The sequence below is a fragment of the Cebidichthys violaceus genome, unplaced genomic scaffold, assembly GCF_023349555.1.
Source record: "Cebidichthys violaceus isolate CVI_PGR_0920_01 unplaced genomic scaffold, fCebVio1.0.p SCAF_53, whole genome shotgun sequence".
Taxonomy (NCBI): domain Eukaryota; kingdom Metazoa; phylum Chordata; class Actinopteri; order Perciformes; family Stichaeidae; genus Cebidichthys; species Cebidichthys violaceus.
In genome coordinates, this window is record NW_027176739.1 from 297,501 (window position 1) to 323,872 (window position 26,372).

Below are 26,372 nucleotides of genomic sequence, written 5' to 3' on the forward strand. Positions count from 1 at the left end.
GTTATACAAAATCTACAGTTTTACAAATACATACATGATTTACAAGTACGCATAAAGGGACAAATACAAAGAAAAAGTGCTGTGTGCTCGGGTCAGAAGTCCAACAAATGCCACGGGAGGGACCGGCTCTTATCAACAGTTCTCCTTCTCCTGAGTTCAGTGACTATATGTTTCACCACCACGTTGCCGTCCATTATAGTCTGTTTCACTACCATTATGCATCGGGTTTTCCATATTTTGAAACATGCAATGCCAACGATGAGCTGGTAAAGTTCTTTTTGTTTGACAGACATCTTTTCATCAAATACTGCAAACATCACAGATTTATAATTCACACTGAAGACCAGGCCGAGGCCTTGAAGGGAGTCCCAGACCTGTTGAGCTCTGTAGTAGTCTATGAACAGGTGGCTCTGTGTTTCGTCCTCGTCACAATGTATCATGGGACATTTTTTTGTCGTGACGTAGCAGCTCCATGACATATTCCATATTTTTTTGTTTTATTGTTGAAAGAAGAAGAAAAAGAAGAAAACATACTAAAATAACACCATCAGACACATAGAGAACAGAGTTTAGTTAGAACATCTACTCAACTAAAAAACACGTTCTACCTTCAGACCTGTAGAGAACAGAGTTCTGGTCCTTCCTGTCTGAGTGATGATGGTAAAAAACAGATTGAGCCGAAGAGAAAAACAACAAATAGAATCCAAAAGACGAGAAGTCACAAAGAACCTCGATCAAACAGTGAAGACGGAAACCAGACGAGGGACTTTTTTACCCGTCAGACCACACGGTGTTTCAGTCTGTTCACCTGAAACTGAAACACAGAAACACAGAAAGAGCTCTGAGTGAAGTGAAACTGGTGGCCACTTGTTGGTTTATTTATGAAGTATTTAACACTTTGTTCACACTGAGGAGTCTCTCTGATCACATTGAACATTAGATCTGATCTGAAGTCAGCTGCTGTGGGATGTGAACATAGTTCTCTGAGCTCAGTGTTGATCCGTACTGACTGCAGGTCAGTGTTTTGTCCACCAGGTAGAGGTGCTGCAGAGTAACTGAGTGTGAGTCGAAGAGAAAGAAGATTCTCTGTTCAAATACAAAGTTTTCTTTGAGACATTTCAGCTGATGAGAAACTAAAGTGGAAATGATGGTCAGAAGAACATGACATCAGATCAGCGTGTCTCGTTTATTAGCTGGACATCGTGACATCATGACATGATCATAATCATATTGTTTGGGTAACAAAAGAATCCTCTAATCTCCATAAAAAGATCTGTGGGATTCAAGGAGGCGTCTGTCCTTCTGTTAAACTATATATATATATATATATATATATATATATATATATATGTATATATACACACACACACACACACACACACACACACACACACACATACGGAATGACGGAACGAAGGAGCAACAGAAGACAGAACGAAGGAATTATAGAAAGTTTTCAACGACATCCACTTAAACACAGACAATGGCAGAACTTCAGTCTTAGTATTACTAGATCTCAGTGCTGCATTCGACACGGTCGACCATGATATACTACTAGAAAGACTAAAAATCTGGGTGGTACTCTCTGGTACAGGTCTTCACTGGTTTGAATCCTACTTGAAGGACAGAGAATACTTTGTGTCTGTAGCTCATTACACATCAGAGCTGACTAAAATGACATGTGGTGTTCCCCAAGGTTCAATACTGGGGCCTCTTCTGTTCAACATCTACATGCTTCCACTAGCTCAGATTATGGAAAACAACAAAGTGTGTTATCATAATTATGCAGACGACACACAAATCTACATAACTATATCACCAGGGGACTATAATCCCATACAAGGGCTGCATCACTCCCTCCAGTAAATACACGACACCTTTAGTTCGTTTCCACTGATGGATTTATTCCTCGTCGTACTCCACCGTCGAACTATCTAAATTACATTTAAACATACAAAACAATCTGACATTAACATTTACACAAACAGTTTTAAAAAACGCAAATATGCACGATGACAGATTTACATACGTTACGTACCTCACTGGCTGCACACAACCGAGAGGGAAATGAGTCCACTTGAACGTCCGATCAAAGCTGATCACTTTAACTTTAACACCCAGGTGAAAAATAAATATGCTAAATATATTTAATCTTAGCATACTTGAGTATACTCTAGTATACTTGAAGCCCTACTAATCATCAGTATACTTAAAGAGTGCTATTTCGGAACAACTTATTTTGTACTTAGTAGATTTTAGTTGTGATTAAATACTAGTTATGGACAATTTGAAGTGTATTTAGTATATTTTTTGGTGCTAAATTGGAACAACTTAAAGTATACTTGGTACAATTTAAGTATATGACTGTATGTATTAATATACATGCTGATAGCCAACTTAAATTATACTTTTTTTGTGTTTTAAGTATATTTGAAATATATTAGGAGTATTTTACAAATATGTAAATATTACAATATTAATATATTTATATTGTGGTAATAGTATACAAAAAGTTATACTTTTGGCTTATTCCAATTACTAAGAAAGCACACTCTTATTACTATGCTATATTACTTTGTACACTACATACTTTTACATCACAATATTATAAATGTATTAACAGTATCCTAAATGCTGAATGAACTTCCCAGATAGTAATCAAACACTTTATTGAAATTCAAATATATTCTTAATATTATATTTATAATAGTACATTGCAAATACACTGCCAAGAATTGTACTATTTGGAAATATATAAAATGTACCAACATCGTAAGTCTAACAATTTGCAAATTAAAACTTTAAACACTTTCAAATAATTGTAATATAATGTATTTGAGAAATATAAGAAAAATATACTTGAGAGCAAAACATGTTCTGATTTAAGTTTACATGGTACATGTATTACTAAACAAAACAGAATGTTTCAGATTAAAACACAGAAGAACACTGAACCATCAACAAGAATTGCACCGCTGCAGACTCTCGCTCACTAAATAGAAACACAAACATGATCCACGTTATGTTCCTTTCTTTTGGTTGAACTGCTCGTTCACTTCCGTCTGATGAGGCTCTCGTCTGCGGAGACTCTTGAATAACAGCGTCTGTTAAGAGAAGATACGAGAGATGATGTCACACAGCATATTCATACAACATGTTCTTCTATTTTGACTACACAGGAAATCCTGTTAAACCAATATTATTTTTTGAACAGTAAATCAGGATTAACTTGAGGAACTAGATCAATATGATGCTAATATTCCTACCAGTGCAGGTCAAACATATTTCATCACTGGTGGTGTGTTTACCACCAACATGTGATCCTGCTGCTTTATAAATCACAGAAGCCTTAAATTGTCTACATACGACTCAAATTACCGACCTGTTTTGGCAACGTCCAGTTGTCTTTTAGGAGGTCCCACTTTCCCAGACTTCCCACTCAGGGTGGACAGTGGAAAGACCTCCTTTGTGAACACCAGGGCAGACGGCTCCTGGCAAAAAAGGGTCATGCGTGATCGATTAAACTGTCACTGTGCTGCCAGCCGAGGTGTGCTGTACATGAGAGAACCAGTGGAACACATTAATATACAGTTGGAGGATCTCTACCTACCTGTTATGAATTGATAGACGTTGTTCACATATGAAGACGACGAGCCGGATCTTCCTTCCAGCTCCTCCTCTATGGCTGACGACCATCATTATGTTGTCTGTGTATTTGTCAAGCTGTGCCCGGAACGTGGCTTGACCAAAGTGGTTATATGCATGAATTCTGCATTTACCTGAAAAAAACAGTGAAAGAAATGTTTTATTGTTATAGCAATGCAATGTTGAAGCAATTCATACCTACTTCCTACTGATTTTCCACACACCTTACATTCCCATACGCCCATTCACATGTTCTACCTAAAGGAGAGAAAAAACAACAAGGTCAAGATAGAACCAACGTTTCTGCAGAAAACTATGGCTTAGTTCATATAGAACGTATCAATGCCATCATATGTCATGTTACTCACCTGCATTGAGAAGTTGTCTGGACAAGACGTGATCTACTTTGTTGATTCGGCCCGTAGTGTTGTACCTGAAAGTAATGGAAAATATTACAAGATTAGTTTTAAACCAGGATGACAAACAACCAGCTGCAGAGGTGCGTCTGCCTGATCTTGCATTGTTCATATTTTAATGTATATTATTCCATATTTCGTTGTCAATACACCAAATCACATTCCCTGCATATGAAACCATAACATTAATTGGCAATAAATCGGATTTATTTTATTTATTTTTTCAGGCCACCGCAGCATAACGAGCCACTTATACTGTAATGTCAACCACCTGTGTAAAGCTCTCTGCAGTTTAGCTCGTGCCGAGCTCGAGCAGCAGGTGCAGCCGGTTAAGATGTAGGTAGTCTGTGTTAATGACGCAGCCTGAGCGGCATTAGCATAACCGGCGGTAGCCTAGACAACCATTGTTGTTGTTACCTTTCACGCGGTGTTTCTAGCTGGTGCTGAGCCTGATAGCACGTGCTAGTGAACCACGGTGTGACTATAGCCACATGGTGGAAGTTAGCTGTTGACGCACGCGGCCTGAGCGGCAGCAGCTTGGCGGCAGCAGCTCGGTCCTGCTCGGTCGGTCAGAATCTGATCAGAATGCCAAGTCCACGCTCAGAGTCACGTGTCACGTTGGTGAAGTGACGTTTCCTTACGCAGAGCGTCACGTGATGATTCAGTCACGTAAAGTTTACTTGATTTGTCTACATTCAGGTTATACTAAAGCATATTTACTGAATGTTTAAGTGTTTGAATGAATAAACTTTTGATTTCATACATTTCAGCTACATTTTACTTAAAACTATTATTGAATGATTATGAGTGTAGCTATTTGTGTACTTTATAAAATTTTGATAATTTAAACAATTGTAAAGGTTATAAAGGGGCTTTCGGTGCATCATTCTTCTAATACACATAATCAATAATAATTAACATTTTCCTCAAGAAATATACACATAATGTACTGAAATATAAGCATGAATAAGATGTACTAAAACGGCAAGATATCAAAATTGTTTAAAAATGTGCATCCGGTGCATTTGTTTCAATGGTAATTTAGAGCATACATTTTGAAATATAAAAAAATATGTTTGAAAACAAAGTTCAAAGAAGTACATTTAAGTAATTGCACAGAACTTTCACTTAAAGTATATTTTTTTATAATATATTTCTTGAAAGTATACTACAGTACAATTATTTTAAAGTGTGTTAAAAGTTGAATTTTGAAAATAGGTGAAAGCGTAACTTTTGTATACTTTTTATATATTTACAGAAAGTACAATTCTTTGATAGTACATTTGCAGTGTACTATTGAAAATGTCAGTATATTTTAAATACAAAAAAGTACTTTTTTTTTTCGCCTGGGCAGTAACGCTTTAACTTCAGTTACTTTACTTCAACACCTTTAGCGACTTCTGTCGCTTCACGTCCTCCTGCTGTCACCGTGCCACGATCAAAACACGTCCCAGTACAACGACGCACGCAACAATAGTTCCCCCCTCCTTTATAGAAAACAAACCAAAAAACCCATACTCATAAAAACAAACCGTATAAACAACAACATATAAGCATAGTAGACCAACGACATAAATAAAGACCTCAACCTGAACACCACATCACCTTCGTCTATGTAAAGATAGAGTGCAGTAATGTCAGCACTGCTAACCGTCTTTGCAACTGTGAGCCGCTGTCGCCATGTTGAGAGCCGTGTAGAAGCAACAAAGATGTCCCCAGTCTCCTGTTTCTAACAAATGATTCATTGTGGCTTCATCATTTTAAAACATGAGGAGTCTCAGCAGATCAGCTGCTCTTTGTTTAGTTATAACTCTGTATTCTATGATCTCTGATGAACAGAACGTCTTCATGACAACTTCTACATTTACTATTAATTCATTCACAACGTGGCATGTGACAAGAATATTCAGATGACACAATTTATATTAATCACACACACATGAGAATTTCTATACTGTACTTTGTAATTTGATGTCAGCAGCTGTTTTACTTGTAAACATCATGTCAGGATTATATATCTATGGATTTTGATTTTTATATGAATGTAATTTGTGCTTGTATTAACGCTTGATGAATGTTTAATCATGTAAAGTATGTCAGGAAGATTAAAAAACGACATATTAAAGACAGGAGTGCTTCCATTGAGTCTATCTACTTCCTGTCTGAAGCGATACGTCCAACAGGGGGCGCCGTAATGTAAGCACAAAGTCAACAACAAGTCTTTCTATTTGAATGTCATTAAAACCTCCGACGTCCAGAGTGGTCGTGTCCGCCTCTCCGTCCTCTACCTGTCCACCAGGTGCACCAGACTTGTCCACCTGTCCGGTCACATGACTCAATCGTTCACCTGCTCACCTGGTTCTACTTGTCTCGTCAGCCCTGCAGAGTTTCCACTCATTCCCTGTCACAGATGCAAAGATGCAAAGCTGCTTTCTTGTCTGGTGTTTTCCCTTCCGAGCTTCTGTTGGACCTGGAATATGAAGGCAAATCACTGTCAAAATCCGAGAGCGCAAAGGAAAGGAGATCCACGCGCACAAATCAAACAGCCGCGCGCGTATTTTACTTTGTCGAGCGCTTTTACATCACTTTGCGAGCGCGAAAGTCACGCGAGCGAGGGACTAGCGAAACTTTACTCTGCTCGCCCGCTCGCAGTTTTTTTTTTTGACAGTAAGAGGTGGTTCTCAATCCTCCACTAAACACTACTCCACTACTCACAATGTTCTACATTTGTCTGACAGGTTTTGTAAAGTGTTCAGACTGATGAAATACAAACTATGTTAATAGCGTTTTGAAATACAATAATTCAAAATGTGTTTCTCTTGTAAATTAAGTCAAGTTACAATGTGTGTTTGATAGTCAAACTATCTAAACACACATCTTTGATCTGAATTGAATCAAACATGATGTGATCATATTTCATCATACTGGTGTGTTTACAGAAGAGATATCATGGAGTTGTATATAATATGAGCAACAATTTGGACCCGCTCAAGGATCTGGATCCAGGGTTAGGAACCACTGTTTCTATATGAACTGTTTGCCCAACTTCAATCACTGACAAGTAATTAGTGGATGAAAAGGTATTCAGATCCTTCACTGCAGTAAACGTACTAATACTGATGAAACAATCCACTACCAGTAAATACCTGCATTCAAAACCTTAGTCAAGTATGTTATGATCAGCAAGATGTACTTTAAGTGCAGAAAGTAAAAGTACCCGTGCAGTAAGATGTACATTATTACTGCATTATTATTATTATTATTAGTGCAATCTGAAAAGCTCTGAGAATCTGAGTCTATGTCACAGTGATATCCGGTCTGTCCAAAGACAAGGATTGTAATCAATTAGATGTAGAGACTGGCTCCGCCCACTTACCATCAACAAGAAAAACTGTGAGCGAGCAGAGTAAAGTTGGAGAGTGATGTAAAAGCGCTCGACAAAGTAAAATACTGTTTGATTTGTGCGTGCGTGCATCTCATTTGCGCTCTCGAATTTTGACAGTGATTTGCATTCATACTTGACCTGGAGCTGCCTGTAAGCATACACCTTCATTGTGGCACTAAATCATTGAACTCTACCACTCTGTCTGCGTTTCACGAGTCAAGACTGACTCCCAACAACCTGGACTCTTTGAGTCTGTCTGAGAGTTCTTCTCCATGGCCTCCTTCCAGGTTTTATTTTGTCTTTCTTCTGTCCTCTTGACCCCCTGATACCTGTCTGCTGCTTCAGGAGACCTTTGGATCAACCAAGCCTGAAACCTTCCTTCTAGACGACCTCTTTCAGCGCTGGTGTCGACCAGGAACTGACAACCTTCTGGCCACGAGTCCTTGCAGCTTTCTCCCCGATGGAGGCTTTGACAAGGATCCACTCGGACTCCACGTCTCCAGCCGAAGACCTAGTGGACCAGAGTCTCGGCCAGATGTGCTCAGATCACCCACTATCATCTGCATGTCTACAGCTCAAAAGATACTGAAGCCTTGAAGATCAATCTTCTCCTTTCTCTCACAATGTAAAATGTTCAACTGTCAGTGAAGGAGCTGAATATGTATTGTACCACTAACTGCACGTTAAGCTTTTCTCCAGCAGGCGAAGCTGCTGCTGCATTCTGGGAAAGACTCCATCCCCCATCAGCAGGACGAGCATTAAAGACTACAGATGGATGGTTCTATTTATTTTTATTGTTTTATTGGAAACGGTTCAATGTTTCATGAGAAGAGAGGAAGAGTTTAAACATGTTCTGTTGGACCGTCCCCGAGATGAGCTGCTGTAGACCCAGACTAGAGGACTTCCTAGGACACACTGAGCTCCTCTCTCCTCTCGCTGCTTTTGTGGTTTATACAAAAATAAACAAACTTTTAGTTACCACTGCAGGTACTTTTTGTATCTACTCCTAGTAGTACTTTTATCAGGGTTTCCACCAACCAGTATGCAACAATTCTAGTGAAAAACACAACATATCATTACAATGAATAAGGATTTCTCTCTTTAGTGGTCAGTGAGTGGCTCTTAAAAGAGCCTTTGTGTCGTTGATCAGCCGGTAGTGAGGATCTACTTCTTAGCGGCCTTCTCGGTCTTCTTGGGCAGCAGCACCGCCTGGATGTTGGGCAGCACGCCGCCCTGAGCAATGGTCACTCCGCCCAACAGCTTGTTGAGCTCCTCGTCGTTGCGGACGGCCAGCTGCAGATGACGGGGGATGATCCTGGTCTTCTTGTTGTCGCGGGCGGCGTTCCCGGCCAGCTCCAGGATTTCGGCGGTCAGGTACTCCAACACCGCCGCCAGGTACACCGGAGCTCCGGCACCGACGCGATGAGCGTAGTTACCCTTCCTCAAGTGTCTGTGGACACGACCCACGGGGAACTGAAGTCCGGCCCGAGAAGACCTGGTCTTCGCTTTCGCTCTGACTTTTCCGCCTCCTTTTCCTCGTCCAGACATTTTACAGTTTCGGTTATTTCTTCGTTCAGAGAGAAATGTAGCCTCGTGCTGAAGGATCCGGATATTTATAAGAACCAAGCTGCTCTCTGATTGGTTAAAGACAGTGTGTCTATGATCGTCCAATCAGAGAAGAGAAAGTCAAGATCCTGTATTTTGCTCCTTCAGATTAAAACCTGACGATTAAAACGGAAGTTAATGAAATCAAACACATATTGCTCATCTTGTTCTTAATGATTATTATTCTGATTGTCCTTTGTGTTTTTATATAGTTTGATAAAAGTTACAGAACACTTGTGATTGTTGTAAACTTGATAGAAAACAGTTATTGAAGTTAAAGTGGTTTTACAGGACAGTGAGGTATAATACATTACAATAAAACAGTGTATTGTTTGTTCATTTGCTTTAGAGAGCAGGATCAGTGGACAATAATGACACCTGGATAATGATGAAATATAAAGATAAAGGATCTAAAGGCTTTATATGATAAATGTGTATGTTTTATGTTTCATGTCCTTTATTTAAACTGATCATGTGACGGTACTGATTAGTTTTGGGTTCATGATAGTTTGGTCTGTTGGAAAACAGTTAAACAAGTACAATAACAGTTAAACATGTAAAATTAAAGACAGGAAGGATTAAACAATCAATTTTAATCCATATATGTGGAATGTGAACATTATTATTTAAAGTCAGAAAAAAGCATGAATAAATTAAGTTTTATTCTTTAAATCATAATTGACTAGATTCATTTATATAGCTTTATAAACAGTTGATAAAACTATGAAATAAATACAAATGTTAAAACATTTAGTCCTCCTGACTTGAATAATATACTAGAATGTGTCTTTATACGACAGCTGAAATACAATGTTTATATATCTGATTTATTAAACTCACATTTCAACATTCTGAAGCACAGTATTTATTATTAAATCTTATGCTATATGCCTCCGAAACCTGCAATTATTATAAATGTCTAATATGTCTACATAAATCAGGTCGTAATGCTCTGTAAAGTGCGGGTGTGTGGCTCTTAAAAGAGCCGTTGGTGGGTCACTACGGTCGGGTGAGTTTAAGCCCTCTCTCCGCGGATGCGGCGGGCCAGCTGGATGTCTTTGGGCATGATAGTGACCCGCTTGGCGTGGATGGCGCACAGGTTGGTGTCCTCGAACAGACCCACCAGGTAAGCCTCGCTGGACTCCTGCAGAGCCATGACGGCGGAGCTCTGGAAGCGCAGGTCGGTCTTGAAGTCCTGAGCGATCTCGCGAACCAGGCGCTGGAAGGGCAGCTTGCGGATCAGCAGCTCCGTGGACTTCTGGTAACGACGGATCTCCCGGAGAGCCACGGTACCGGGCCTGTAGCGGTGGGGCTTCTTCACTCCGCCGGTGGCCGGGGCGCTCTTACGGGCGGCCTTGGTCGCCAGCTGCTTCCTGGGAGCTTTTCCTCCGGTGGACTTACGGGCGGTCTGCTTGGTTCTGGCCATTGTAGTTAATCGGTCTGCTCTGTGTTCACAGATCAAGAAGGAATGCTGCGTGAGCGGGAACAGCGGCTTTATGAAGGAGCTGCCGGAGTCACAGCGGCGCTGATTGGTCCACACGGGGGGACACGTGCGCTGGACCTGAGCTACTATTGGACGAAAGGAATTCAAAGTAAACCACTCACACAGCGGCGGGAACACGGTCTAAAACCAAAAGAATGAATGAAAGACAACAAAGAGAAGTTCAGACCGTCAGTATTTTGATAATTCAAACTATTTTTACTTTCTTCATAAAACAGCATCAATAATAGATTCATATATATTTGTTCTGTCATTTGAAGTAAATCAAGTTTGAGGTTCCATAGAGAACGATTGTTATTTTCTATTTAATCCTAAATGGCAACATGTCATATAAGTACAACAAAACAAACGGTTCCATACTTTTAAGTAGTACTTCAACAGTAAAAAAACAGATAATATATAACTATTATTAACATCAATGTTTATATACTGTAACAATGTATTTTATGTTGACCTGCAGAGTAACAATAATTTATAATAAATGTTATTTTTATAAAAAAAAAAATAATAAATGTGAAGATACTAAATAATTTTTCTAAATTAGTCGTTTTAGATTCAATGACTTTTTTGTATTAAAGTCAGTTTAAAATATTTAAAAATATTATAGAATGAGTTGAGGACAATTTATGTATTAATGTTCATTTCACTCGATGCGTTTGTATTTCGTAGTGATCGTTGTGAGGAAGAAGCTCTCAGTAGACCGGGTGGTGGCTCTTAAAAGAGCCGTTTGGTGCACTAGTGCTGGTAACTGAGCCGCATCACTTCTTCTTCGCTGCGGCTCTCTTGACCGGAGTCTTCTTCTTCGTGCGTGTCGCCTTGGCGGCCTTCTTGGGGGCAGCCTTCTTGGGGGTAGTTTTTTTAGAGGCAGCTTTTTTAGGGGCAGCCTTCTTGGCTGCGGTCTTCTTCGCTGCCGGCTTCTTGGCGGCCTTCTTCGGCGACTTCTTTACCGGTTTCTTAACCGCCTGTTTCTTCACAGGTGTCTTCTTGGGGGTGGTGGCTTTCACGGTCTTCTTCACCGGTTTCTTCGCCGATTTGATAGCGTTGGGCGCCGCCTTGGCGAGCTTGAAGGAGCCGGAGGCCCCTACGCCTGACACCTTGACCAGAGTTCCGTTGGCCACCAGCTTATTCGCCGCGGTGACGATGCGACTCCTGGACGTGGCCAAATCGACGCCTTTGAGGGCCAGCGCCCTCTTGATGCCCGGTAGAGAGACGCCTTTCCGGTCATTGGACTCGGTGACAGCGTCGATAATCATCTTCTGGAGGGACGATCCGGCCTTAGCGGGGCGAGCCGCCGCCTTCTTCTTCGGGGATTTCGGGGCCTTCGCGACCTTTGGGGCTTTCGCCACCGCAGGTGGAGCTGCTGGAGGTTCTTCTGCCATTTCTGCGTGTCCGTGTGGTTCCGCTGTGTCGGTCTGAAGGTGTCCCGGCCGACGGCAGGAGGCGGGTCTTATAAAGCACATGAGAACCGTGGAGAGTCAACCGTCACGGCCGCTCCTCCGTCCTGCTGAAAACATGGCGACACTGTGTGTTTTCTCTTCCACCGTTTTGGGGATAAAACTCACACAAGAGAAGCGTTTTTAAACACAACTGTTATCGCAGCAGCGAGAGGACACTTCCCTCTTCAGACCGAGCTCGAGTTCGGCCACGAGGACTCGTTTATTTAAGTCCAGGAGGCTTCAAACCTCTCGGATACGCGGTGACTTTGTTCTACTCGCAGCGACTTTCCGTCACATTTCTCCTCTAAAAAAGCCTAAAAGTGGTTCTTGTGAAAAGTGTCCGCGGTGTTCCGGTTACCGGAGACACGCGAGGAGACGTTAACACGGGAGTCCGCGCGGTAGCGTGGTCCATTCGGTCAGAATCAGAGGAGTTGTCGGTGGTAGTAAACACAGGTGTGTGTGTGGGTGGTTACCTGTTTCAGGTAGATCCGCAGGCATCGAGCTCACGTCGTCATATTTTAGAATAATAAAATCATTTTGGATTCTTTGACACATTCTCACATTCCTGTTAATAAATGAACAGAATTAATCTAATATTCCAGAACGTGAAGAAAAAAAAACGTCTTTTCTCTGCAGGACTCCAGCTTCTACGTTGTATTTTACTTAATAATAATAATAATAATAATAATATTATTATTATCATTATTATTATTATTGAGGGTTGGTGTCAGAAACAGATTCGGGTTCATTGTAAGTTGTTTCACACGAACATCTGTAAACATCTGTCATTTCTATAAATCCTCTTTTGTAACAAAGAAGCTTTGAAACGTCAGAAAACAAACGTTTAACTTTCATCATGAAACAAAACATGAATAAAGTTAATGTGGTTTAGTTCAGTTTTCATCATAATAAAGATGTTTGACTGAACCTTTAACGTTTATATGGTTGATTTGACAGATTTCTTCTTTATTGTGAAATATCTTCATCCTTAGTTTATAACAATATAATAAAACATAAAGTGACAATAATATAAATATAACTCTTCATGGTCACTGATGAGTCTGTTTCTACATGAGGATCAAAATAATAAAGATGTGTATATATATATATATATATATATATATATATATATATATATATATATATATATATATATATATATATATATATATATATACATACATATATATACACATATATACATATATATATATATACACACACACACACATATATATATATATATATATACACAAACACACATATATATGTATATATATATATACATATGTATATATATATATACATATATGTATATATATATGTGTATATATATATATATATACACATATATATATATACATATATGTATATATATATATATATTCCCTTTCCTTTTTTTTTTTTAGTTCTTCTACTCCTCGTTCTCTTTCTTTTTTTTTTTTTTAGAAAACTTTATTTGAGTTTATACAAAATCTACAGTTTTACAAATACATACATGGTTTACAAGTACACATAAAGGGACAAATACAAAACAAAAGTGCTGTGTGCTCGGGTCAAAAGTCCAACAAATGCCACGGGAGGGACCGGCTCTTATCAACAGTTCTCCTTCTCCTGAGTTCAGTGACTATATGTTTCGCCACCACGTTGCCGTCCATTATAGTCTGTTTCACTACCATTGTACATCGGGTTTTCCATATTTTGAAACATGCAATGCCAACGATGAGCTGGTAAAGTTCTTTTTGTTTGACAGACATCTTTTCATCAAATACTGCAAACATCACAGATTTATAATTCACACTGAAGACCAGGCCGAGGCCTTGAAGGGAGGCCCAGACCTGTTGCGCTCTGTAGTAGTCTATGAACAGGTGGCTCTGTGTTTCGTCCTCGTCGCAATGTATCATGGGACATTTTTTTGTCGTGACGTAGCAGCTCCATGACAACGTGGCTCTTACAGCGAGTCTGTTTACCGACATGAGCCATCGGACGTCTCTGATGCTCTCTGAGAGGTTCTTGTCTTTCAGTGTTTTTAAGACCTCATCACCCTCGTCATCGGTCAAATGTTTGTATTTGACAAGTCCACCATGTTTAAAATCATTGATCCTTTTATAAATACATTTACTAGATAGACTGTTCCAGTCTATCTGTAGATGTTGATATTGATTAATAAAATCTCCATATGATCATTTGTATTCAGGACCTATTCTCAGTTTTCCTCTTCTCTTTCTCCACATGGAGACGTCTCCTAACCAGAGAGCGTTTCTGGAGATGCAGCAGAGATGTTTTTGATAAAGGAAACATGTAGTCTGACGCCGAGCTCTAGAGCCCCTAACCCACCGTGTTCTTTACTTTTATACATCAGTAGTCTTTTGGTCACTTCCCTGGTTGTGCCCCAGATTAAGTTTACACACTGTTTATTTAACTGGATAATCATTTTGTTTGATGGAGGAAAGATGTTTGATAAAAAAAGTAGTTTAGATAGGATGAACGTCTTGACTATATTTACTCTGGATTTGTAATTAGTATTTTTTTTTTCCCATTTTTTCCACCTCTTCTTTAATTTCACACAACTTATTTTCCCAATTTCTTTCACTACTTCTTCTGTCACAAAATATCAAACCCATTATTTTTATTTCTGGCTTTACTTTAATGTTAATATTACATTTATGACATTCATCTCCGATCCAAACTCCTTCAGTTTTGTTATGATTTAATTTAGCTCCGGATGCTAGTTCATACAGAGCTAGATTGTTGGTTAAGGCATCCATCTCCAGCTGGTTTTTGATAATAACAGTGATGTCATCAGCGTAAGCGATGGCTGTGACTTTGGGCATATGACCTACACTTAAACCTGAAATTAAATGATCCGAATTTATTTTTTTAATTAAAGGATTTATGGCGAGGACGTATAAAGCAGCACTCAGAGGACAGCCCTGCTTCACTCCTCTCTCCACTTGAAAAGCTTCAGTTAAAACTCCATTCACATTTACACAGATATTAGATTTAGCGTACAGACATTTCACCATGTGAACAAAGGCATCGGGGAAGCCGTATGACTTCATCACAGTCCAGAGGTAATCTCTGGAGATGTAATCAAAGGCCTTCTTCTGGTCCAGCCCAACAACATAGAAACCTTTTTTATCAGGTTTATGTAAAAGTTCTCTTAATATGCACAAGTTGTCCCACATCAGTCGGCCTTTAATTGCACAAGTTTGTTCTTTATCTATGATTTTGTCTAATATGTCATTTAATCTGTTCATAATTATTTTAGCAAGAATCTTATAGTCTGTATTCATAATAGTGAGATGTCTGTAGTTGTCCAAGTCAGCATCATCACCTTTCTTAAACAATAAACATAAAACACCTTGATAAAAGGAGTCTCCCATACAGCCGCTGTTTATACCTTCGTTGTACACAGCAGTGAGGAGGTTTAAGACGTCGTCGTTGTAAAGCTGATAGAACTCAGTGGGCAGACCGTCAGGACCAGGACTTTTACTGACGTTAAGTTGTTGGATGGCCTCCATCACTTCCTCTTTTCTTATCTCTCCACTAAGATGAGTGAAGTTTAAGTCGCTGTATGAATGCATCGTTTCCAACAGAATATTGACACAGCTTACATCTATGTCTATTCTCTTATATGCATCGACACACAGATTTCTGATTACTTCTCTTTTTTCCTTTTCACAGTAAAAAGTATCACCTTTATGGTTTTTTTATACATTTAATAAATTTAGCTTGAATTTGTTTTTGACTTGATTTCAGAGCATGAATTAAATTCCCTCTGTTATCTAAGTGTGACTGTTTATAAATATTATACAATAACTCATGATTAAAGTTGTCTATTTGTTTCTTAATACTTGTCATAGTTTCCTCATCCACTGTAGATTTTTTTTTCTTCTGTTTCAGACTAATGTATTGCTTCATTAATTCATCATAATATGTATTTTTTGCTTTATTTAATTCTCTGCATTTAAATTTGAAGAAATCTTTCACTCTATATTTCAATATTTCCCATAGTTTAATATTAGATTTGGTTAGGATTTTTAGTTGTGTTATTTTGTGTATTTCCTGTTTTAGCTCCTTTAATAAATCTGTATTTTTTAGGCATTGAGTATTTAGTTTCCAGAAGCCTCTGCTAGCTGAGGTTCCAGAAGATACAGATGTTTTAACTATGAGGTGATCTGAGAAGTCATTTAATATGGTTCTATAATTTACTGCTTTGAAGTGTGACGATACATAAATTCTGTCTATACGAGTTTTGGTGTTTGAGTCAAACCTGGTGAATTCATATCCTGAAGGATTTACAGATCTACATACATCTATTAATTTAGTTTCTTCACATACTTGTTTTAAAAATTTACCTTCTGGGCTCAGTTTGAAGGGCTTCTTACTACATCTGTCTTTGTCTTCAGTAACTGTGTTAAAGTCACCACATAATATAATTTTATAACCTACTGACAATAATTCTCTAAGTCTTTTAAATAAACAGATTTTTTGGGATTTGTCGGGAGAAGTATAAACATTTATTATTCTGTGTTTTTCTCCTCTAAAAAGGCAATCTAGCATCAAAAGTCTGCCTGGAATAATATCCCTTTTTCTAATAATGACAGCATCATGAGTCTTAAAAAAAATGCCGACACCATCAGCGCTGCTCTCACCTATAGATATTACACATTTACCTTTAGGCCACATGTCACACACATTGTCAACGTCGTTACTAGTTTTTAGTCTAAGTTCCTGAGTACATAGAATGTCAAAGTCAGTGTCCAATAAATACTTCATTTTTTGTTGTCGATAAACACTCGACTGAACTCCACGAACGTTCCAGGTGGCGATTTTAAGAAGGCTCATAATGGAGTAGAGGTGAAAGCTATGGTGACGGGTTATTGTTTAAACGTTTCTCATTTTTATGAGAGGTGGAGTGGGCTCGCCTCTTCTTCTTTTTCTTGGTGACCAACTGGAATGGTGCATCGTTCTGTGTCTCACTAGTTGTGGGGGCAGGAAACTCAGGTGTGGGAGAGAAAGAGTCTGATTCTGCACCCGTGGGGGGGGTGGAGAGGGGTGCTGCTGGCTCTCTGGCCAGCTGTCAAACCGATCGAGCTGAATTCTGAGCTGGGGCTCTCACTAGCACTCTCATAATCATTTTCATCACTACTATTCTCACTCACTGATTCACTTACAATAAATAATCTCCCCTCACCTGAAAGAGAGGAGACATCATCATCGGGAGGAGGAGCTGAGGGTTGAAACTCGGATGTGGCAGGTTGATCTCGCTGTGGAGGATGTTGTGGAGGAGCAAGAGGATCTGCAAAGGGCTGCTGGGTCCGAGGAGGTGCAGGTCCCGGCCTCAGGTTTGAGGGATGGAAAAGGGCCCGAAGCTGGTGGAAATCCAGCTGTCCGTCAGGCAGCTGAGGGGATGGAGGAGGATCCGGAGGAGGCTGAGGGGGTGGAGGAGGATCAGGTTGAGGCTGGGGGGGTGGAGGAGGATCAGGTTGAGGCTGGGGGGGTGGAGGAGGATCAGGTTGAGGCTGGGGGAGTGGAGGAGGATCAGGGTAAGGCAGGGGGGGGTGGAGGATTGGACAGCTGCAGGGTGGAAGGATGGGGAGCAGACTGGTGTTGAGATCTCGCCCTGTTGGAGTATGAGGCAGGGCAGCCGAAGAAGGTGTGGCCTTTTTCTCCACACAGGCTGCACTGACTCTCTGCGGGACACTCTTTGGCCTTGTGGCCCAAACCGCTGCATCGCCAGCATTTGACAAAAGTACACTGCTTCACCTGGTGGTCAGCAGAGTGGCAGATGAAGCAGGTGACTGACTGACCGGGGTATATGATGCGTCCGTTGTAGGGACCAAGGGAGATGGAGTTGGGGATGGATACAAGATGTCCGTTGATGTCTTTACGGAGTTTCACCTTGTATCTCCTTACTCCGTACCAGATACCGAACTTATCTACCGGCTTGTTAGTGTGCAGGATATCGCAGTACCTGCTCAGGTATAACTCAATGTCAGCATCAGGTATTCTACCTGTCCAGAACTTCACTATTATAGTGGTTATGTCCATTTGAATTGAAGATTCAATTGTCCAGTCTATCCATCTAGATTCGAAATCTTTTGAGCGTTGGATTTCCAGGAAACGCCTGAGAGGAGCTTCATGAAAGAAGCACAGCTCAAAGTCTCTTTTGCTTGATTGAGCAATGTACGAGTAAACTTCTGATGTGTTGATCCAGGAGGAGTCAAACAAGAGTTTCACCGACATGATCACGGCTGGGAGGTTCACCAACACCAGTGTATTTCAGACGGACCCAAAACTGCCCAAATTTTGAGGAGTATTGAGGAATGACTGTGCGTGGAGCCATAGCAGCTAGCAGCAGCCCAGCCGGGCGCTGAGAGAAGGACACGCTCTGCTTACAGATGTTTTTTTTTGATAAACGCGCACAAGTTCCGCAATGAAAAATTCCCTTTCCCAGGCCACATATACATACATATATTATATAATATACAGAGTAACTCATCAGGTATCAGAGTCAATGGAAATCAACAGAACTTTGAGGTAAGTAGTTGTGCAGCAGCTTCAATATAAAGTGGAAATAAGCAAAATAATAAAGTATCAAGATCAAAAAACACTAAACTTGAGAGAAACAAACAGATGAACATGTCAGTATATTTATGTCATAATTGGTACAATATAAGTTTGTAGTTCTGTCTGAGCACCAAACTGCAACTTCATGTTTTACCCACTTTATTCAGGATGTGAAGTATTATCTCAAGTGTTATCAATTATTCAGGTTTATTCTAAAATCTGTACTGAACAATTTATAAGATGATATTTTGTGGTGACCAGAGGAAAACCAGCTCAAACATAACAAACCTATTATATGTAGATTTATACCATAGTTTGATTATAGCACGAGCTGCTTATTATTGAGGAACCAGAGTCTCATCAGAGCGGGTCAGTGGCTCTTAAAAGAGCCTTTGTGTTGTTGTTGCTGGTCTACATCACGGCTCTACTTTGAGCCCGTGTACTTGGTCACGGCCTTGGTTCCCTCAGACACGGCGTGCTTAGCCAGCTCACCGGGCAGCAGCAGGCGGACGGCGGTCTGGATCTCCCTGGAGGTGATGGTGGAGCGCTTGTTGTAGTGAGCCAGACGGGAGGCCTCACCGGCGATGCGCTCGAAGATGTCGCTCACAAAGCAGTTCATGATGCCCATGGCCTTGGAGGAGATGCCGGTGTCTGGGTGGACCTGCTTCATCACCTTGTAGATATAGATGGCGTAGCTCTCCTTCCTAGACTTCCTCCTCTTCTTGCCGGTCTTGGTGGCCTTAGACACAGCTTTCTTTGAGCCCTTCTTGGGTGCTTTCACGGTGGTTTCCGGCATTGTTGAAATAGTTCAAGAGTCTCTCAAACTAATGTCTCTCTGTCGCTCCGTCTCTGTATTTATTTGTCTCTGATGCTAATGAGGCTGTGCTGTCGCTCGCACAGGATTGGTTAGTTGGTTACGAGACTGAGCACGCGACTGTGAACCGGTTCTACCAGAGATTTAATTTCTAACTATAAAATGAATGGTTGGGAGTAAGTTTCACTACTTTAACTTTCATTATTAGTGGAGGGAAGATTTATTTGAAGACAAAAGTTTGTTGAACTTAACTTGATGATTCTCTTTTACCTACATTGATCGTTGTTTTATTCATAGACCTTCAGTGTAAAAGTACTTTTCATACATCAAATTCAAATGTACAACAATTTACATTCAAGTTAATGTATTAAAAGTACAATGAAATGATGACTGAAGCTTTGCACTTCATTTGTATTCATTATGTCTGTGACTTTTGTTTGTGTATTTATACATTTTGTAAACTTGTTATATATGACTAAATGTTTAAGGACTCGTTTTCTGGATATTTATTCGTCTCATTTAACCTGTATTATATCACAGAGTTGTGTGAAGCTTAACAGTTTATATATATATATATATATATATATATATATATATATATATATATATATATATATATATATATATCCCACGGAGAACACTAAGCAAGGAGGCGAGGAAAGGAGTCAAAGACACACAAAATTGGGAAATGACAAAGAGCCACTGACTTCCAGAAGAGGGAGCAGGAAGCGTTAAACGTCGTGACTCATTTCAGGGTTTCTAGAGCTTCTTCACACAGTTTAGTTCTGTTCTATCAAACTATTGAGTGTTTGAGTCTCTCTGACATTTTGATTCCTTCATGAACACTTTCTGTGAGTCCACATTTCTGCAGACTTTGCCTGAGGGAATTACCCACAATTCATAGCGATGTGACATTAAACACGGGGTTACCAGAGGCCAGAGAGCCTGGAAGGTCTTAGTGGGGACACTGGGACCGGACCCAGGACTCTTTTCTGCAGAACTTTATACCACAATACATCACACCACCGATGATTTAACTCATTCACAGCTTTAACAAACAAAACATACTTTGAACTGTGCGTCTTTCAAGAAGCTCCTCTACAACGATTCCTGGAATTAAATTGAAAGTATTTATTTTAAAGAGTCGCTGTGATAGTGACGCTAACTGGTGATGGAAAAAGAACCTTGTGATTGACAGGTCTCTACGTCACTCCTCCTCTGTCCTAATATGGTCACTTCTTCAAACTGTGGTTCTGCAGGTTGCACCGATCCCTGGAGTGGTATGCTACTGTGGTTCTGCAGGTTGCACCGATCCCTGGAGTGGTATGCTACTGTGGTTCTGCAGGTTGCACCGATCCCTGGAGTGGTATGCTACTGTGGTTCTGCAGGTTGCACCGATCCCTGGAGTGGTATGCTACTGTGGTTCTGCGGTATGCACCGATCCCTGGAGTGGTATGCTACTGTGGTTCTGCGGTATGCAACGATCCCTGGAGTGGTATGCTACTGTGGTTCCTGAAGGCAGGTGCCACTTGAAAGTGGAAGTCCACTGTCTGACAGGCACACCAGTGCAGTCACTTGATGCACATTTAATGAATTGGTTTGATTCACAAACAGCAATGCCGTGAATGTATTTTTTCTGACTTTATTGACAAAGTAGCGCAACACAGTTTTAAATAAAGGAATGTCTATTTTATCTCGTCCATTTTCTTGTTGGGATATATGAAAGGCTTTTGAAAAGACAATGAAGTGATTTACAAATACAATGAAGTATTTGCTGATATAACCTGAAACTGATATTATGGCCAATGTCATTGAGAAATATATATATATATATGTGTGTGTGTGTGTGTGTGTGTGTGTGTGATATTTGCATCAGTCGTGTGCCGTGCTGGAGATCCTTCAACTTACCACAGGGGCTGGGAGACCTCTCTCTCTGAAGAGATGGAACAAAGAGTCGTCTAAAATTGTAAAATTTTCACTTGTTTATTTTGTCCAATTTAAATTACATTTTGTTTGGTTCCAATACAGAGACATCTAAATGATAAACTAACAGAATACACTTTTTGCTTTTGCTTAGATACCGGAGTAATATATTAACAGAGATTGACTACTGCCTTTATGAGGTAGAAGTCACATTCACAAGCTGGTGGTTCATTGTAATGGCTAATGATTAATACAAATTAAAAAAGGATGTGTGTTTGTCTCTGTGAATGCTGGTCTCAGGAGCAGGGGCCTTTGTTTTTGTTCATTACTGCTGCTGGTTGACATCCCTGTAAAAAGATCATTTTAAAATGTAACACAAGCTATAATTACGTGAACGTTCATAATCTGCAATTTTCATATAGGAACACCAAGTTAAAAGTGAGGATCTTACAGGGTCCAGATTCAGGTTTCTTTGGAGTGGTCGGATGAAAATTGTAGCATCATGACCCACATGATCTGTGTTTGTGGATCTTCCAAATGTCTCACATGGTAACCCTCACTGGGAGATGGTATGAGATTCTGAGCAACTCAAATCCTCCCTTTGTCTGAGTTTTGGATATGCCACTAAAATAAAAGCCATCTGGATCTGTATGACTACCTGAAAATAGAAGACAATAATACAAATAACCGACTTGTTTTTGAAAGGTAACTTAATTCAAGAAAAGTACGTCTGTCAATCATGATGCCTGTCTTACTAGTCCTGCAGCAGCAAGTCTATCTTTGGCGTATCGGTTGGGGACTAAGGCCGCATTTTTATCCTCAATACAACAGAAAGAGTGAGTGAACGAACAGTCCTGAAACCTCGGCTATGATCAGCACGAGAGGATAATGACGTTGCAGAAGAAACATGTTGTCTAACGATATCATCGCACACTTTACAGGGATGTGATCCGACGCACGGCATGAATAAATAAATCACTCATCACCGGCGAGAGCAATTTAGTCTACACAAGGGATTTAGCATGGAAAAGTGTTCACTGCAGAAACTTACCTGTGCCTCCAAAGCCACAAACATCCTTGACGTAATTTGAAGAGCAGCTTCTTGAGAAGAATGCGTTTGAGGGGTTCCCCGTCGATCTGAATACAATTCAGGAGAAGATGAACAGTTCCAATAATACTAAAACTGTTCCACGTTATCACGGTGTTGATTAACAGCTTCCCCAACGACACAACAACAATCTTTCCCTTGATCCTGAACCGGAGTTCAAGTTGACAGTTCAGAACCTGGAACATGATGGAATTATAGGCAAATGTATCCATATTCATCATTTTTTATTTTATTTTTTTTATTTTATTTTTTTTATTTATTTTTTACGGGCGCTCTGGTAGCAGCCTTTTATCTAGTTGTTCTGCTCTGACGTCAGCTCAGGGAGGAATCTTTTCTGGACGTGTTGCTCTGTGATTGGACAAAGAACAACGTCAGATCAGGAAGTGTTTGGACACGTAGGAACGTCTCACCGCAACTATTTGAGTCTCCATGTTTACCGTTAAAGTAAAAGAGCATGGTGAACTCGCTCCCTCTACCGATCTGCTCGGGAAAACTTTGGATGATGAAATCTGCTGATGGATTGCAAACGTTCTTCGACCTGCCGCCACACGGCTGTAACGTGACACCAGAGATTTATTCTTCATGAAGATGATTTAAAAGCAGTTAGACACGTTTAGAGACTTTAAAGAGCTAAACCCCAAAAACTACTTCTGAGAGATGAAAACCAGTGTATATGTGTATTTAGTAGTGCTGTCTATCATCTCACTGTTATAAATATACGTTGTATTTCCTCACCAGGTGTGACAGCTACCATGAACAAGGACAGTACAGTTTGTCTACATGAGTAAGACTCAGTCACTGTCAAAGTCTGTTAATAAGGGTCTCAAGATAAAACTCAACTGTTGAAGTCTTCAGGTCAGGTCTAGTGGAGCTGTGTCTGTCTCTGGTCTCGGCCTTTGGGTGTCTCAGCCACTGACCCAGACAGGCTGACTGTTGCGTTCGTATGTCTCATGTAGTTGATGAGGTTGCAGACGTGGAGCTCTTTAAGTCAAGGGTTAGTGACGTGGCCAACTCGCCCTCAGCAGGCTCTCACTAATCAAGTCCTCTTTTAGGTTCTGATCCTTTGGGTCCTACTAAGTTACTGGACTGGAGATCCTGTGGGTTAGGCTTAGAGGGAAATGTGGGTTTTGTGATTTGTCTTATTTGATTGACCGTCACGTCTCAAAATCTTGTTTTACAATTGTTCTAGGTCACAGCTCTGTAGTGCCTTTTTTAATTGTTTTTATACTGGATGACAAAACGCATACTGTCAGTGTAAAGATGGACCATTTCTCTTATTTCAGTGGTAAAACGGATCAATCCTAAACAATGTGTGAAATACATTTGTTAAATGAATGCAGGTTTGTTTTGATTCGGTACCGTGGTCTTTGTGTCCAGTTCAAAACATTAAAGTGATTTACATGAAACACAATGCATAGATATCTGTTAGTGGTAAATGTTTAACAAAAACTTAAACAAACAGAAAGCATTGTTTCATTATTTAAAAAGTATTAATTTTCAAAAATGTTAAAAAAGTACTCTTAAGAGCCTTTTAGATCCGAGTTTATTTTTTTAATTAAAGGATTTATGGCGAGGACGTATAAAGCAGCACTCAGAGGACAGCCCTGCTTCATTCCTCTCTCCACTTGAAAGGCTTCAGTTAAAACTCCATTCACATTTACACAGATATTAGATTTAGCATACAGACATTTCACCATGTGAACAAAGGTATCGGGGAAGCCGTATGACTTCATCACAGTCCAGAGGTAATCTCTGGAGATGTAATCAAAGGCCTTCTTCTGGTCCAGCCCAACAACATAGAAAACTTTTTTATCAGGTTTATGTAAAAGTTCTCTTAATATGCACAAGTTGTCCCACATCAGTCAGCCTTTAATTGCACAAGTTTGTTCTTTATCTATGATTTTGTCTAATATATAATTTAATCTGTTCATGATTATTTGAACTTGAGATATGAACTCTCTACATCTACCGCTCTGCTCAGTAAACTTTGGTTGATGGAGAGCATACCGTGTCGTTAAAGCTTATCTGAGGACGTAAGAGAGGACTGCTGGAGACCTTTTAGTGGGCGTGGTCTAGTGAGAGGCGCCAAACTCTTTCCTTTCCTTTTTCAATATTATTAATTTGAATGATTCTTGTCTTCATGTCTCTCTAGTTTAGTTTAAAACTTTTCTATTAAAAAACTTAAATACGTAAACTTAACTCAGCTTTTAATACCATGAATCAATGTTTTTATGAATTAATGTCCAAATATGTAAACCGTTCATAATTTGGTAGGAATAAATAATCAATACCTCTATTACAATTTTTCTCAATTGCTAAAACACTAAAACCCATTGGCTGAACAAAGATCTCAGTTGCCTGAACTCATTTAGTTACTTGTGCAGTCTGTTGTCAATACCTTAAACTATTTCACATGATAAAACACAATTTGCAGATCTCACTTAGACTTTTCAGCAAAACTCTAAACACATTCTCAGTCTCAAAACACATTCTGCACTCTAATGCACATGTCATCCATACTGGTAAACACAAGTGGCAACAATCAAATACAAATAGAGAACACATGTCATTGATTAAACACAATCACTCAAAATTGATTTCACTTGTATCAAATGATGTGACACAACTAATATAAGCCAGTTCAGAGAGCAAACAGGTGGTTGAAGGTGGGAAGGAGAACAGTCTGAGAATGGATAGAAGAAATCATGTGAGAGGACGAGGACGAGGACGAGGACGAGGACGAGGACAAGTGCGTGTGCGTATGCGTATGCGAGGTGGGCGACGAGGAGGAGGGCAAGAAAGAGGAAGAGGAGGACAAAGAGTGGAAATATCTGATGAAATTCGAGCAACAGTCATAGACCATGTTATAGTCCACGGACATTCACAGAAGAGAACAGGTACAGTAAACTACTGTATTTTTGTAATTGCAAATTTACTGTACTACACTATATGCAGCTGTTTCAATAGTCATTTGTAAAGTTCATCACTGTATGTATTGTACTGCATGAATATTTTTTGTAACTGCAAATCTACTTTTTGTAGAACTGCAAGGCTGCCACATGCAGGTGGAAGGAGAGCTATATTCACTCAGGAGCAAGAGGCCGTTATAGTGGGCATGGTCCTTCAAGATACTTTAATACGACTCAGAGAAATACAGGAACGAGTGATACAAGACAACACACACTTCCAGGGAATGGACAGTGTGAGCATTTCCACAATTGGCCGTGTCCTCCATCGTAACAGGATGCGAATGAAACAAGTATACAGAGTACCTTTTGAGCGCAACTCACCAAGGGTGAAAGAACTGCGAGGTTGCAGGTTCATATCAACAAAGAACAAGAATTACAGTATCACAGAGACAAAGGACATGTTTGTGAGATGCAGGGTACCGTACTGTAACAATAGGGGTACAAGGAGGAGGAAGAACAAAAGAAATTGCAAAGAGCAAAGCAGAGTAGTAATTTCTGATCAATTTTGAGCTACTGTAATAGAATATGTTTTTGTTTATCAAAAGACAATGACGGATAAATATGAAATTTGTTTTGAGATTACAAACCTACTTCTCCCTGAGAACTATATGTTTTGAACAATGTGTTTTCTATTTATTGGTGTATTGTTTACTGACTGCGTGATAGTGTATATTATTTTGATCACTTTGTTTATGATTTGAGAGCAGTGTTTGATTTTGAGCACAGGTAAAACTGTTTTGAGGCAAAAGTTTCATTTTGCAAGAGGGTTCAGAGGTTTTGTAAATAGTGCTTGAAGATGAGGTTTTGTGTTTACAGTTTTGAGAAAATGGGTGACCGTTTCAAGAAATATGTCTTAGCAATCGAGAAAAACTGTAAACATATTTCCTCATAAATCCCAATAATAAAAGTAATTAAAGAAAAGTTTCAGAGGTTTAATGGTAAAAATCAAGACTACAAAAACATTTCATACTTATAGAGAACTCACATTTAAAAC

General features: G+C 39.8%; 4 protein-coding genes and 2 long non-coding RNA genes across 7 annotated transcripts; all 6 read right to left on the reverse strand.

The window, feature by feature from the left end:
• Window positions 1-3,011: 3,011 nt before the first annotated feature.
• Window positions 3,012-4,067, reverse strand: LOC137888369 (uncharacterized). 2 transcript variants are annotated; one of them, XR_011105130.1, is made up of 4 exons: window positions 4,014-4,067; window positions 3,611-3,779; window positions 3,383-3,491; window positions 3,012-3,104 (listed from the first exon to the last, which is right to left on the reverse strand). It is a non-coding gene; the product is annotated as an uncharacterized lncRNA (long non-coding RNA). The 2 variants fall into 2 exon arrangements; XR_011105129.1 differs by lacking the exon at window positions 4,014-4,067 and adding an exon at window positions 3,870-3,896.
• A 4,196-nt stretch (window positions 4,068-8,263) lies between these two features.
• Window positions 8,264-9,018, reverse strand: LOC137888333 (histone H2A-like). Its single transcript, XM_068731715.1, has one exon. The coding sequence runs from the start codon at window positions 8,992-8,994 to the stop codon at window positions 8,611-8,613; it is 384 nt and encodes a 127-aa protein (XP_068587816.1). The 5' UTR covers window positions 8,995-9,018; the 3' UTR covers window positions 8,264-8,610.
• A 1,000-nt stretch (window positions 9,019-10,018) lies between these two features.
• Window positions 10,019-10,503, reverse strand: LOC137888326 (histone H3). Its single transcript, XM_068731706.1, has one exon. The coding sequence runs from the start codon at window positions 10,475-10,477 to the stop codon at window positions 10,067-10,069; it is 411 nt and encodes a 136-aa protein (XP_068587807.1). The 5' UTR covers window positions 10,478-10,503; the 3' UTR covers window positions 10,019-10,066.
• An 807-nt stretch (window positions 10,504-11,310) lies between these two features.
• LOC137888259 (histone H1-like) lies at window positions 11,311-11,931 on the reverse strand. The gene has a single exon (XM_068731621.1). The coding sequence runs from the start codon at window positions 11,929-11,931 to the stop codon at window positions 11,311-11,313; it is 621 nt and encodes a 206-aa protein (XP_068587722.1).
• Window positions 11,932-18,978: 7,047 nt separating this feature from the next.
• LOC137888305 (histone H2B-like) lies at window positions 18,979-19,360 on the reverse strand. Its single transcript, XM_068731682.1, has one exon. It carries the CDS (start codon window positions 19,358-19,360, stop codon window positions 18,989-18,991), a length of 372 nt encoding a protein of 123 aa, XP_068587783.1. The 3' UTR covers window positions 18,979-18,988.
• Window positions 19,361-21,342: 1,982 nt separating this feature from the next.
• On the reverse strand, window positions 21,343-22,682 carry LOC137888343 (uncharacterized). Its single transcript, XR_011105128.1, has 3 exons — window positions 22,353-22,682; window positions 21,753-21,959; window positions 21,343-21,648 (listed from the first exon to the last, which is right to left on the reverse strand). It is a non-coding gene; the product is annotated as an uncharacterized lncRNA (long non-coding RNA).
• Window positions 22,683-26,372: the final 3,690 nt, after the last annotated feature.

Bases quoted from the DNA above. Each gene is read 5' to 3' on its own strand.
- LOC137888305 (XM_068731682.1), bottom strand. From the start codon at position 19,360: ATGCCGGAAACCACCGTGAAAGCACCCAAGAAGGGCTCAAAGAAAGCT.
- LOC137888326 (XM_068731706.1), bottom strand. From the start codon at position 10,477: ATGGCCAGAACCAAGCAGACCGCCCGTAAGTCCACCGGAGGAAAAGCT.
- LOC137888259 (XM_068731621.1), bottom strand. From the start codon at position 11,931: ATGGCAGAAGAACCTCCAGCAGCTCCACCTGCGGTGGCGAAAGCCCCA.
- LOC137888333 (XM_068731715.1), bottom strand. From the start codon at position 8,994: ATGTCTGGACGAGGAAAAGGAGGCGGAAAAGTCAGAGCGAAAGCGAAG.